Consider the following 13028-nt stretch of genomic DNA (forward strand, 5'->3'; position numbering starts at 1 on the left):
GAATATAAAAATATCATATAATCCACTAAAGTAAAAGCCGCCAAGCTAGAACATTTTGCCTACATAAAGAATCGTTAAGACAAAACCTACATTCACTCAAATCAAACCATCACCAAATCATTCTCAAAGAGTGCAACGAAAATGCATTCCTCTTTAATAAAATTGGGATTTGTTTTTCTTCTTCTTCAGGTATCATTGTCTCATGCTCAACTAAGCCCTTCCTTTTACGATAAAACATGCCCACAAGTCTTTGATATTGCGACCAAGACCATTGTCAATGCTCTGAGATCAGACCCTCGCATCGCTGCAAGCATCCTTCGTCTTCATTTCCACGACTGCTTTGTCAATGTATGATATCACTAGATGCATGTGTATATATATATATATATATATATTAAGTATGTCTTTTGGTTCTCTAATAGTTTATGAATGTGATACTTGACCAAAAATATGTTGTTTTTATAAAGGGATGTGATGCATCGATATTGTTAGACAACACAACATCGTTTAGGACGGAGAAAGATGCGTTTGGGAACGCAAATTCTGCTCGGGGTTTTGATGTGATCGACCAAATGAAGGCTGCTGTGGAGAAAGCATGTCCTAAAACAGTTTCATGTGCTGATTTGCTCACCATCGCGGCACAAAAATCTGTTGTTTTGGTATGCAGTTTTAACAATACATACTAACCAAATACACATCTTTTGGTATGCATGTTGTTGATTTTTAAGGAGAAGAAATTTTATAAGACCAAATATAATTGTTTTTTCCATATATAGGCGGGAGGTCCTTCAATTCATGGACGGTTCCAAATGGAAGAAGAGACAGTTTAAGGAGGTTTATGGATCTTGCTAACGATAACCTTCCAGCTCCATTCTGTACCCTAAAAGAACTTAAGGATAGCTTCAAAAAAGTCGGACTTGACCGACCTTCTGATCTCGTTGCTCTTTCCGGTACGTTATCAATGGAATTAAAACGTTTTCATCTATAGTTGTAATCAGTAATAAATCTGTATGACTATTAATTTTCTTAGTTTATTTATTCTTTTGATATTTTTTGTGTTTATGTGCTCACACCTTTGGCAAAAACCAATGTCAGTTCATAATGGACCGGCTTTACAACTTTGGTGAATCCGGTTTACCTGATCCAACCCTTGATAAATCTTACCTCAGCACGCTTAGAAAACAATGTCCACGTAATGGAAACCAGAGTGTCTTGGTAGATTTTGATTTACGTACGCCAACACTCTTTGACAACAAATACTATGTGAATCTTAGAGAAAACAAAGGTCTCATTCAAAGCGACCAAGAGTTAGTCTCAAGCCCTGATGCTTCAGACACCATCCCCTTAGTCCGGGCATACGCTGATGGTCAGGGGAAGTTTTTAGATGCGTTCGCGGAGGCAATGATAAGGATGGGAAATCTTTCACCTTTAACCAGGAAACAAGGAGAAATTAGACTGAATTGTAGAGTGGTTAACTCGAAATCGAAAATCATGGATGTGGTAGATGCTATTGACTTTGCAAGCTCAATGTGAGGAAATGACTTTTTTCCAATTATTAATAAATTATCAATGTTATCAAGATGTTATATTTTTCTATACTTTTTGTTTCTTTCACTTTAACTATATGTAAGATATATGAGTCATATGACGATCAATGGTTATAACTATTTTTACGTATAGAAGAATAATAACTTACAACTGATGGTCATATATGTCGATAATAGTGACGGTGGCCGATAGGTACATAGTTAGTGATTGGGATTAGGTCTTTATTAGCATTTTTTGTAGAAAGGTTTGGGAACTGTCCGGCACAAACTCTACACATGTGCACCGCGTAAAACCGAGAAATTGATGATCAGTAGAGTAGATGTCGTGGAGCAATGAAACTCTAACGCTAACTCGATATTCTTGGGTAAGAGATGAAGAAGATAAATCCCCATATAGGCTTACATGTTTTTAGTGGCAAGAAAATCTACATTTCTTTGAGCTTCGAGTATTAGTCTAAAATAGCCAAGGACATAATTAACAGAAAGCGAATAACCGAACCAAATTCTAAATTTGGTTTGGTTTTGGGTCTTACATATAAACACACGGTTTTTGGTTCAGTTCAGGTAAAACCCGAGAACTAAATGATACACACAAAAAAAAACGAAACAAATATAAAACATTACCCGTGGTTGATAGGTTTTAGAGAAAGAACATGTAACAACAACACTTTGTTTGGGCAATTAAGATTGCCTCTTTTTGGCTTTTCATTTATCTTAAATAGACGAACAAAAACAAAGTGGAAACAAAGTGATGGAGCCTCAACTCCTACAATTCTGGAAATGGGTAAATGCGAGAGTTGGCTCCTTAACACAAGGAAGACCGAGCCCTCTCGTTATTAACTGAAACATGAAACAACAAGAAATAACCGGATCAACCGGATCAATTGTATTTACGGTTTAGAACTCTTAACCAGTATGATATCCTCCGAACCGGTTTTGTAATGCTTTCGAATCCATCAGTGGTTCTCGGTTCTGTTCGGATTCAAGTGGTTTTGACCATATTTATATAGTTATCTACGGGTATTTTTTGATTTTTTGTTAAATCGTGTAGTTTGGTTATTTTTGGTTACAAAATAACCAATCAGAGCTGACCCGTTGGACCCCAAAACTTTCTCGGATCTTACAATTCAAATTTCAGATATTCATACCGAAGCGAACCAAATTTTAGACTCTCATATTTGGCCTACTACTCACCGGTTTAAACAAAAACTCTATTAACAACATAAAGTGATTTTTACCACACAAAAAAAAATCTTGTTTATCCTTTTCTTCGTAACGACATAAAAGTGTTTTTGTATGAAAGTTTTTTTAAAGTAGTTTATATATTTTATAAAGGGATTCTTTCAATAACTTCAATTAAGCTAATGTATGTAGGATGTAACTACAACTACTACGTACTAAATCACATATATTATTGGAGTCTCTTTGGTTTTGAGTGTTTGACGAATTATATATAGCAGCCTCTTTAGTTTGACTAGCACCCGGTTTGGTTTCATCAAACCATGCAACTTTTTTTCATTTCATTATCTTAGTTTGGTGAGTCTCTCAACTACTCCTTTGGCTCTCTCTCCTTCGAAGTTAGGACTTTTAATGTCACATGAAGGACTGGCCACTAGGTCCTCAACTTCGGTCGTCTTTTAATAATTAATATAGATAACTTTGTGTGAAAATTGCAAAAAACCAAATTAAAAAAATGAGGAAAAAGAAAACGCTAGCACATGGTTTCTTGTATTGGTATGTGTTAGACACATTCATCTTTATATTCTTGACTAACAAAACCAATATAATATTCATGATTTGGATATGCCAACTTAGGTAAAGACATGCCCATCGCTTCGTTTTATGTGTGTTTTCACTTTTAAACACATGGTTACTCTTTAATACTTAAGAAACTACTTTTATCTACGTATTCACTCTTTTCCTTTCTACAATCAACGAAGCCAAAAAAAAGAAGGAAAATATATATATATATATATTAACGTACAATATGTTTATCAACTTTATGTGAATACAAACATGTATACAATCTTACGTGAATGGGTTGATCACATCGTCGTCTAACTCCAAGATAAAACACATAACCATATTATAATGGAAAAAGTAAACTAAAATGTTTTTGAAGTGTGGAAAAAATAAGATTCGGTTTTAGAGACACGTGATAATTATAGTTTCTTAAGACTTTAAAACCTATTTGCCGAAAGAAAAAAAATGCTTTAAACCACTTTGTACAGAATAATTCAACAAAACACAAATATGGTATTGTTGTATTCAAAGTATACTCTTCTATATGTATTCGACTATATGAACGTATCCACCACTTGAATAAAAAAAATATGTCAAAAAAGTAAAAGCCGCCAAGCTAGAACATTTTCCCTATATAAGAAATCGTTTAGACAAAACCTACATCCACTCAAATTAAAACTACAACAGCAAAATTATCTAAGAGTGCAAAGAAAATGAGTTCCTCTTTGATAAAATTGGGATTTGTTCTTCTTCTTCTTCAAGTATCATTGTCTCATGCTCAACTAAGCCCTACCTTTTACGATAAAACATGTCCACAAGTGTTTGACATTGCGACCAAAACCATTCGCGATGCTCTGAGATCAGACCCTCGTATCGCTGCAAGCATCCTTCGTCTTCATTTCCACGACTGCTTTGTTAATGTAAGATATATACCAGTAGACTTAATATATTTCACGTTATATGCTTTCATAGTTTATCCTAAAGAGTGGGTTTGCTTTACTGATAGTATAAACTTAATTGAAACCAGGATATGAAAATGTGATAAACATTTCAGTTTCTTGTTCAACTCAAAATATTCGTTTCACGGTTTTTTCTTTTCCAATATATACTCAAACTGTAAATTTACTAAAATACTCTCTTTTAGTGCTGAAATTTTGGCTTTCTTTTATGCCATAAAACCAATAGTAAAAACCGGGGTTGATTAAAGATAAAAAATGGCAAAAGAACGTTATTTATATGTACAAAAAGAAAATAATTAAATTCTATTTTTGAAAGTTTGATTATATTTTTTAAGTAGTTTCAGTTCAATATTTTTAAATGGATATGATCACTTCTCATCTGTAATATTAATACTATATTATTAGTACAACTCTACGTAGATTGCAGTGCTTTCTTATCTCAAGTTTCAGATTATGTCATCAAAGATGATGAGATAAATAATTTGGTGCACTCATGTATAACTCGATCGGTATATTTCTACAATAATGGATTTTTAGTAGATTAGGTAGATTTCATGGCCAATTAATTAATGCCTTGGGCCTCTTGGCGCATTATGTGGCACATATTAATGTTCTCTTTGGATTCACGTGAATAAGTTTATGCTAGTGTAGTGAGTAGTATAGTGTTGTGTGATGTTAGATTTACTATTTACTTGCGGTAGAATGATTATAGTTCAGGGTAAAAATATGTATGAAAAAGTATAACTTGCTTGTACTGTAAATAAGATATTTTTTGCTAAATAAGATATTGTGATTTAACAATGTAGTTTGACTAAATGTGAAAATATATATTTTGTTTTTTAAAAAAGGGATGTGATGCGTCGATATTGTTAGACAACACAACATCGTTTAGGACGGAGAAGGACGCCTTTGGGAACGCTAAATCAGCCCGGGGTTTCGATGTGATCGATAAAATGAAGGCTGCCGTGGAGAAAGCATGTCCAAGAACCGTTTCATGTGCTGATTTGCTCACCATCGCGGCTCAAGAATCTGTTGTTTTGGTATGTATCTTTTGCTATGCCTATGCAAATTGTATCTAGATCATTTTAAGAAAAAAATTAAGCAAGATAAAATATTTGGACTAAATACAATATAATGAAAATACAATAGGCGGGAGGACCTTCATGGATGGTTCCAGGTGGAAGAAGAGACGGCTTAAGAGGTTTTATGGATCTTGCTAATGATAATCTTCCAGCTCCATTCTTTACCCTTAAACAACTGAAGGATAGCTTCAAAAAAGTAGGACTCGAGCTTCCTTCCGATCTAGTTGCTCTTTCCGGTACGTTATCAATGGAATTAAAACGTTTTCATCTATAGTTGTAATCACTAATAGCGTACTCTGTATGACTATATGTTTAGTTTATTTAACCTTTTGATATTTTTACTTGTTTAGGTGCTCATACCTTTGGCAAAAACCAATGTCAGTTCATAATGGATCGGCTTTACAACTTCAGTAACACCGGTTTACCCGACCCAACTCTCGATAAATCTTACCTCAGCACGCTTAGAAAACAATGTCCACGTAATGGAAACCAAAGTGTCTTGGTAGATTTTGACTTACGTACGCCAACACTGTTTGACAACAAATACTACGTGAATCTCAAAGAGAACAAAGGTCTTATCCAGAGCGACCAAGAGTTATTCTCAAGCCCTGATGCTAAAGACACTATCCCGTTAGTCCGAGCATACGCTGATGGTCAAGGGAAATTTTTCGATGCGTTTGTGAAGGCAATGATAAGGATGGGAAACCTTTCACCATTAACAGGGAAGCAAGGAGAAATAAGATTGAACTGTAGAGTGGTGAATTCGAAACCCAAAATCATGGATGTGGTTGATGCTGATGATTTTGTCAGCTCAATGTGAGGAAGTGACTTTCTTCTAATAATAAATAACTTATCAATGTTATCAAGATGTTATCTTTTTTTCCTTACTTCCTTGTTTCTCTCACGCTAGTTATTCATAATCTACATATAACCATTAAAGCCTTTTTAAGGTTACGTATGGTAGAAACATTAAATTACAATTGATGGTGGCCGTGGCCGATATCTGTATGGATTTGTTGGTTCAAATTCATGGCATTACATGCTCCAGTGTTAGTGGTTAGGATTAGATCTTGATTAGCTTGTTTTTAAGGGAGTTTTGGAAACTGTCCTGGCACAACTCTAGTTATGTTCAAACTAAGGTAGTGACCGTCGTATGGAATGACAATACTTCTGTTGTTTTGTCCACCATTGTTAAAAGCAATAAAGTGGCCTTCTCCCTTGAGTTGAATTTGTGTAAAATACCACGACCAAGGAACAACGCCATTCGAAACCCTTTTGGGATGACCCATCACTGATACTCTGTCTACTAAATAGGATCAACAAGCAACTAAGTATCTTTGAGTTAAATGATCACCTCACCTAGGTAATAATAATCAGATGAAACAATAAGCCGATGTCAAACGGAGAATGTGAAGTTCAAATAAGGCCATCGGTGTTTCTACACTTGTACCTATATCGGCAAATATTACATGCTCCGCCAAACATCTCAAAAGTACATGTTACGGGTCTCACAAGTTCTATGGTCCTTTTCATTTTCAAATAGACGTACATGTCAGACAAGTCAATTACCGCCTACAACTTCCGGAAGATACTCATATATATCCTGCTTTCATGTCTCCTTAGATAAAACGTGTGGGTTCAGATACAACCGTGATGGGTGAAAACATCTTACGACTTAACCGTGATGTGTGAGGACAAGGTTCATTTATCTATTGAAATATTGTGTTCTTATTTTTCTTAGCTTACTTTGAACACAAACAAAAAAAAAAAAAAAAAAAAAAAAAAAATCAATCTTAGCTTAGCTTATTCATGAGACTTTTATTATTTTGTTTCACATTAATTCATTTACAATTTACCCAAGAAAATCACGTCTCCAAATTTCACAACACCAATGGGTTCATCAGAGATCTATTGAGACCCGTTGCTGCAAAACAAAGAAGATGGAAATATAAGGCTTCTTTAGTTTAACCGCTTGGTTCACAGAAACACAAGTTCTGTACCATTCAGAATATGTCAAGTCTGTATTATATTACCTTATCAATAGGCATATTTTCTCTCACCGAGTCAATAAGTGCAAAATCAATATCTGCCACGACAATGCCAGTCGAAACACGATCTGCAACAGAAACAAATTCATCATTTACTCATTTAGTTTTGATCAGAAGAGACTTTTGTCTCGTACATCTATATTGATATATATGATGCCTTCAATCATTCCGTGACTCTCACCAGGTAATCTTCCAATTACAGTTCCCCACGGATCAATGATCAGTGTATCTCCATAACTTTCTCTTTTCTCATTATGCTTTCCAGCTTGAGCAGCAGCTATGACCTTCAGATTAACCAAGCAACGGTAATTGAACAGAGACTGTAAATCTCACATGCAATGAGAAGGTAAAAGAGGGAGAGATGTGTACAATCACATACATAACATTGCGTTTCAATTGCTCGGGCTCGAAGAAGAATCTCCCAGTGTGCCTCCCCAGTGACCTTGGTGAAAGCTGACGGTACTAGTACAACCTGCATGGTTTTTATGTTCACTGGACAAGCATTAAGACAGACAGTACGTACTCAAAAGTCTGTGGACTTTTTCTGTAGGAACTCAGTTTTATCAAATTGTTTCTTTTCTCCTCAGAATTTTGGAACATACATATTTCAAGTGAAACATGATTTTAGCTTGTGTGATTCTACCATTACTTTCTTTGACTGAGTTTTCCAAACAATGCCAAGAAGATTTTTTCGAAAAAAATTAGCACAGATTCATATTTATTGAATTACATTGGGATTTTACCTGAGTTTTGTGATCGAATCTCAGTTGCTGATAAATCTTAGGAAACCTCAAATCATAGCATACAGTAAGGCCTAAGCGCCCAATAGGGCTGTCTACGGACACAATCTTCGTCGCTGACAAAACAAAGGATCAAAAATTATGAAATACATCAGTTCCTGGTTTTCTAAGTGTGACGAAAAAGGTTGTACAAGAATAGGAACCTGTTAGAGATTGTCAGCATAGTGATGTGAGGGACAAAGTGTTATTGATCATGGATCTTGGTGGTTTTGCAATGATTATCAGGTTATGATACCACTTCATGTGTTCTATATTCGGATTTTGAACAGTTAATCACTCCACAAACAACTATTTACTTTCTTTCTTAATACCAAAAGCAATATGCATAACATATGTTTTTGGAATGGACCTAAGATACATTGTATGTTGGATTGTTCAGACATTATATCAGGATTAGATTAGGTAAGACCATTCTAGTGAAGAAGACTATACTTAACAAAGTTTACCTGGAACCGTAAAGCTGCTTTCCTTGTACGAGCTTCCACCAGGAACATCAACATCAAACCTTCATAAAAAAGAAGGTGTCACTTAGTGATTCTAACCAAATACAGGATCTTAAGAAACTCTAAAACTAAAACCTGTGACAAAAGGAGAGTCAAATAGAGTTTACAAATGCATTTTCTGATAAGTGTCTCGGATCATTCCAGCATCATCGATCACAACATGCGTATTACACAAATGGGTATCATCAAATCTCTCTTGAAAGCCTCCAAGAGACAACCATATCTTTGAATCCCTGCAAACACAGAACATGTTCGACAAGACCTTAATTATTCTAAGCAATGCAGAGAGGAGACAACTCAATGTAGTACCTAAAGCGAATCAACTCAAAGAAAAACATCTTTTTACCTGGCTAGAGAGCAATACCGTTGCATCACTGGCCCATCTAATGGTTCAGCGATTTTCACACTCTCCCCTTGCTTATCTCCCACAAAGGAGAAGTTCTCAGGGAAGCAAATCAGCTTCGCACCGGCCATTGCTGCCTCCTTTTGTACAGTTACACATACTCAAAGATTAAAAAGACTTGACAAAGTAGTAAAATTCCGAAAGTAGTAATCTCAAAGATTAAGAAGACTTTACAAAAGTAGTAAAATTTTGGATAAAAATTGAAACTTTCAAATCTCAATCACTTCTAAAATCCTCATAAAGTTTTCAACTTTTTTATTCTTAAACTTCAAAATCCACAATTTCGAAGCAAAGCAATGAAAGCAAAATCCACAATCGCAAAGTCTTAAACTTTTACTGAATCGGAAACGAAATATAGAGATTGGGGAGGATTTTACTTGAACGAGTCGAGAGCAAGTGGCGAAATTGGCCATGAGATCATTCACTGATGTCATCTGAGCAGCTGCGACACGAACTGTTTTGTTTACTGTGGCCATGGCAAGAGGAGTTTGGGCAGAGAGAGTGACGCGTGTAAATAGAGAAGGTGGTTTCGTGAAGCCGAGAGAAACAAAGTAAACGTTCATCCGCAACGTAGTGACGAGGCTACCGTCAGGTCTTTGTTAATACTTTTTTTACTTTAATCAAGTGAAAAAAAAAATTGCTATTTTATTTTAGGTTACTTTAAAGTTTTTTTTATTTGCTTTTAATGATTGGCGTGATGCGGTAGAAAAGCCTAACTTACTACACCACACTGGTATTGAGCGATCTACCGGATCATGTTGTGGATTACTGGATTTGAGTGGAGGAGACACCAGTGACCAGTCACCAGTCACTTACCTTATGAATAGCAAATCAATTCGGAACTAGACCGAATAAATATGCAGTAGAACCTTTATAAATTAATAATGTTGGGACCAAGACATTTTATTAATTTATAGTGATATTAATTTATAGATATATTTTTAATTGTTTATTTTTTTTTTAAATTATGAATTGGAACAATTATAGCAAAATAAGATTAAACTTTCGGATGTTATAAATTTTATGGTTTAGGAATTGAACTTGTAATATTTATAAAGCATTATTGACAATAAATTACAAATACTATAAACAAATTGACTTATACACATGAAATACATAAATTCAAATTTATGATAATAATAATATTAATTCTCATATTTTAATAATCTGTCTAATTATCAAATTGTAAATGATGCATATCTAAAAATTAAAACTTTAAAATTTAATTATTTGTATGACATGTTATAAAATATTTTAGAGATATCATTATAGTTTGAAAATACAACATTACAAATGTTCTATAGAAATGAGTTTTAGGAGAAACATACACTATTTTATCAGTATATATATATATATATAAAAATTTACATGATTATTAATTTATGATATTATTGGGACCATATTTTACATTGAGATTTCAAAAAAATTATTATCTTATTATCTTATCGAATATTGTTAATTTTTACACTGGCCCGACTTGGGACCAGCAAAATTTATTAATTTATAGTAATTATAAATTTATAAAGTATTAATTTATAGAGGTTTTACTGTACTTTATAGTTACAGAAAAAAAGTTATACAAAAGTTACTGTACTACAGTACTACGATACATGAATTTGGAAACTTGAGTGATTTCTCTAAATTTATAAGGCCCAACTGAAAAAAACCAAGAAACAAAAAATTATGTCCAATTCGAATGAAAATAGTTAGTTAACCTATAAAAATTATAGGAGAGAATAGAGATGAATAAAAAGGAAATGAAAAAAGACCACAGCCGGCCTAACTGCTTAAGCGATCACACACGCGCAGCTCTTCGTTTCCTACGCGTGGAGAATTGGCTCGACAGAGAGTAGAACACAAGTTAGGTTTTTTCCAATTGTTGTTTTGAGTTGACGATGGAACTTCGTATTGGGAGTAAGTTCCGGCTTGGTCAAAAAATTGGGAGTGGCTCATTCGGAGAGATTTACCTAGGTTCGTTCGTTCTCTCTATAATATTACCAAAATATTTGCTTGATTATGTCACTTTTTGATATAACTATACATGTGTCTATGTCAAATTTTTGCAGGAACTGATGTTCAGACTAATGAAGATGTTGCTGTTAAGTTTGTGAGTGTTCTAAACTTTTGTTGAAGTTGTACTGAATCAAATCAAAAGGGCTGATTTTAAATTTTTATTATATTATTGTGTCTTGTGTAGGAAAGTATCAAGACTATGCATCCACAATTGTTATCTGAGTCAAGGATCTATCAACTTCTTCAGGGTGGAAGTATGAAAATTGTTTCTCATCCGTTATGTATGTACTTGTTCGTGCGCGGTTGTTCATTCTATATATTTTTTTTTGTGTGTGTGTTTTTATTAATGCAGCTGGGATTCCAAACATGAAATGGTGTGGCGTCGACGCGGATCACAATGTCTTAGTGATGGATTTGCTTGGTGGAAGCCTTGAAGATTTGTTTAGTTATTGCAACAGGAAATTTACTTTGAAGACAGTTCTCATGTTAGCTGATCAAATGGTAATAATGCTTTTGGATTTTATGCATTATTGTCACTAGTTGTTAATGGTGTTTGTGATATCTAACCAACTTGTTTATATACCACCCTTTTGGTCAGATTAATCGGCTTGAGTTCATCCATTCTAAGTCGTATATTCATCGTGATATAAAGCCGGATAATTTTCTTATGGGTTTGGGAAGGCTGGCAGATCAGGTCATCTTTCTTCATACACTCTTAAACTCTTAAACGTTTGTATAGACTTTGGGATCTCACAATTTTGGTTCTGTTTCTCTAGTTCTACATCATAGACTTTGGCTTGGCTAAGAAATATAGAGATAGTTCAAGCTACCGACATGTCCCATACAGGTAACAAGGTTTGTCACAGATTCAGCATTTTTCAGCAAATTGGTTTATCATTTTTAAGCATTTTACGTGTGTAAATTGTTTAGGGAGAATAAAAGTCTAATTGGGACTCCAGCTTTTGCCAGCTTGAACACTCACCTAGGGATCGGTATACTCCATCGCTAATCGCAAATCTTATTCTCTTTCTTTCGCGGACTACTTTTTCTTATTTCAATCTTTCTGTTCATCTGTAACATTCTACACTTGGTAGAGCAAAGCCGGAGGGATGATATAGAATCACTTGGTTATATCCTCATGTACTTCCTCAACGGAAGGTGAGTAACCTTACTTTATATCCTGCTTCTTGTCACCCAAACCATCTCTTATCCTATTTTAATTTCCTGTAGTCTCCCATGGCAAGGACTGAAAGCTGCAAACAAGAAACAAAACTACGACAAGATTAAGGAGAAGAAAGTTTCAACCTCCATCGAAGTAAGTTTTTTCTTATTTGATGCACTTTTTTAGTAACTTTTATGTCAATGTACTTAAGTAAGTTCTTCCTATGTGATTTTCAGACGTTATGCAGAGGTCATCCAACAGAGTTTGCGTCCTACTTCCATTACTGTCGTGCGCTTAGGTTCGAAGATAAGCCAGACTATGCATATTTGAAGAGACTATTCCGCAACCTTTTTACTCGTGAAGGTCATATTCATTTAACACTCTCTACTTCTTCATCTTAAGGCTATTAATTAAGCTTCTGTTGACACCAAGCGAGTATTTGTTTATCTCAGGTTTTCAGTTTGATTTTGTGTTCGACTGGATGGTATTAAAGTATCAGCAATCACAATGCGGAAACCCTCCACTTCATGCCCATGTACACTCTTGATACTTAAAATTTTTGATCTCGTTCATGATAACATAACATAGTTGAACAATGCAAGATTGTGTGATGTTACTTTCGTCAGTAATGGTGGAATAATGAATATTTGAGATTACAATAAATATTTCCATTGCTTGCAGAAGCTGCTAAAAACATATGTGGATTCTTTTGATCGATACAAGTGAGCTATTTAAAAGCTAAATCATCAACTGTTAGATCCCATATAA

The 13028-nt window shown here is 34.5% G+C and overlaps 3 protein-coding genes and 1 pseudogene across 7 annotated transcripts; 3 read left to right on the forward strand and 1 right to left on the reverse strand.

Moving 5' to 3' along the window:
* The first annotated feature begins 109 nt into the window (after positions 1-109).
* Positions 110-1579, forward strand: LOC104707189 (peroxidase 37-like; annotated as a pseudogene). Its single transcript, XR_015563840.1, has 4 exons — positions 110-348; positions 468-659; positions 777-950; positions 1064-1579. The product of XR_015563840.1 is annotated as a peroxidase 37-like (transcript).
* A 2217-nt stretch (positions 1580-3796) lies between these two features.
* LOC104707190 (peroxidase 37) lies at positions 3797-6218 on the forward strand. The gene is made up of 4 exons (XM_010423486.3): positions 3797-4210; positions 5098-5289; positions 5399-5567; positions 5682-6218. The coding sequence occupies exons 1-4, from the start codon at positions 4004-4006 to the stop codon at positions 6149-6151; spliced, it is 1038 nt and encodes a 345-aa protein (XP_010421788.1). The 5' UTR covers positions 3797-4003; the 3' UTR covers positions 6152-6218.
* Positions 6219-7108: 890 nt separating this feature from the next.
* Positions 7109-9742, reverse strand: LOC104707191 (deaminated glutathione amidase, chloroplastic/cytosolic). 4 transcript variants are annotated; one of them, XR_015564022.1, is made up of 10 exons: positions 9463-9691; positions 9029-9165; positions 8790-8915; positions 8626-8684; positions 8323-8427; positions 8123-8235; positions 7759-7851; positions 7561-7663; positions 7365-7447; positions 7109-7255 (listed from the first exon to the last, which is right to left on the reverse strand). XR_015564022.1 is itself a non-coding variant. In XM_010423487.3 (9 exons), exons 1-9 carry the CDS (start codon positions 9646-9648, stop codon positions 7232-7234), a joined length of 924 nt encoding a protein of 307 aa, XP_010421789.1. In that variant the 5' UTR covers positions 9649-9742; the 3' UTR covers positions 7109-7231. The 4 variants fall into 4 exon arrangements, 1 of the variants encoding a protein (XP_010421789.1); XR_015564023.1 differs by having other exon boundaries at positions 7759-7871; XR_015564021.1 differs by lacking the exon at positions 8323-8427 and having other exon boundaries at positions 7759-7871; positions 9463-9689.
* A 1091-nt stretch (positions 9743-10833) lies between these two features.
* LOC104707192 (casein kinase 1-like protein 5) lies at positions 10834-12956 on the forward strand. Its single transcript, XM_010423489.3, has 11 exons — positions 10834-11056; positions 11152-11192; positions 11283-11352; positions 11451-11599; positions 11697-11792; positions 11875-11945; positions 12029-12090; positions 12193-12256; positions 12329-12413; positions 12497-12623; positions 12713-12956. Exons 1-11 carry the CDS (start codon positions 10981-10983, stop codon positions 12805-12807), a joined length of 936 nt encoding a protein of 311 aa, XP_010421791.1. The 5' UTR covers positions 10834-10980; the 3' UTR covers positions 12808-12956.
* The last annotated feature ends 72 nt before the right edge of the window (positions 12957-13028 follow it).

The sequence above is a fragment of the Camelina sativa genome, chromosome 8 (genome assembly GCF_030686135.1).
Source record: "Camelina sativa cultivar CO46 ecotype springtype chromosome 8, ASM3068613v1".
Classification (NCBI taxonomy): domain Eukaryota; kingdom Viridiplantae; phylum Streptophyta; class Magnoliopsida; order Brassicales; family Brassicaceae; genus Camelina; species Camelina sativa.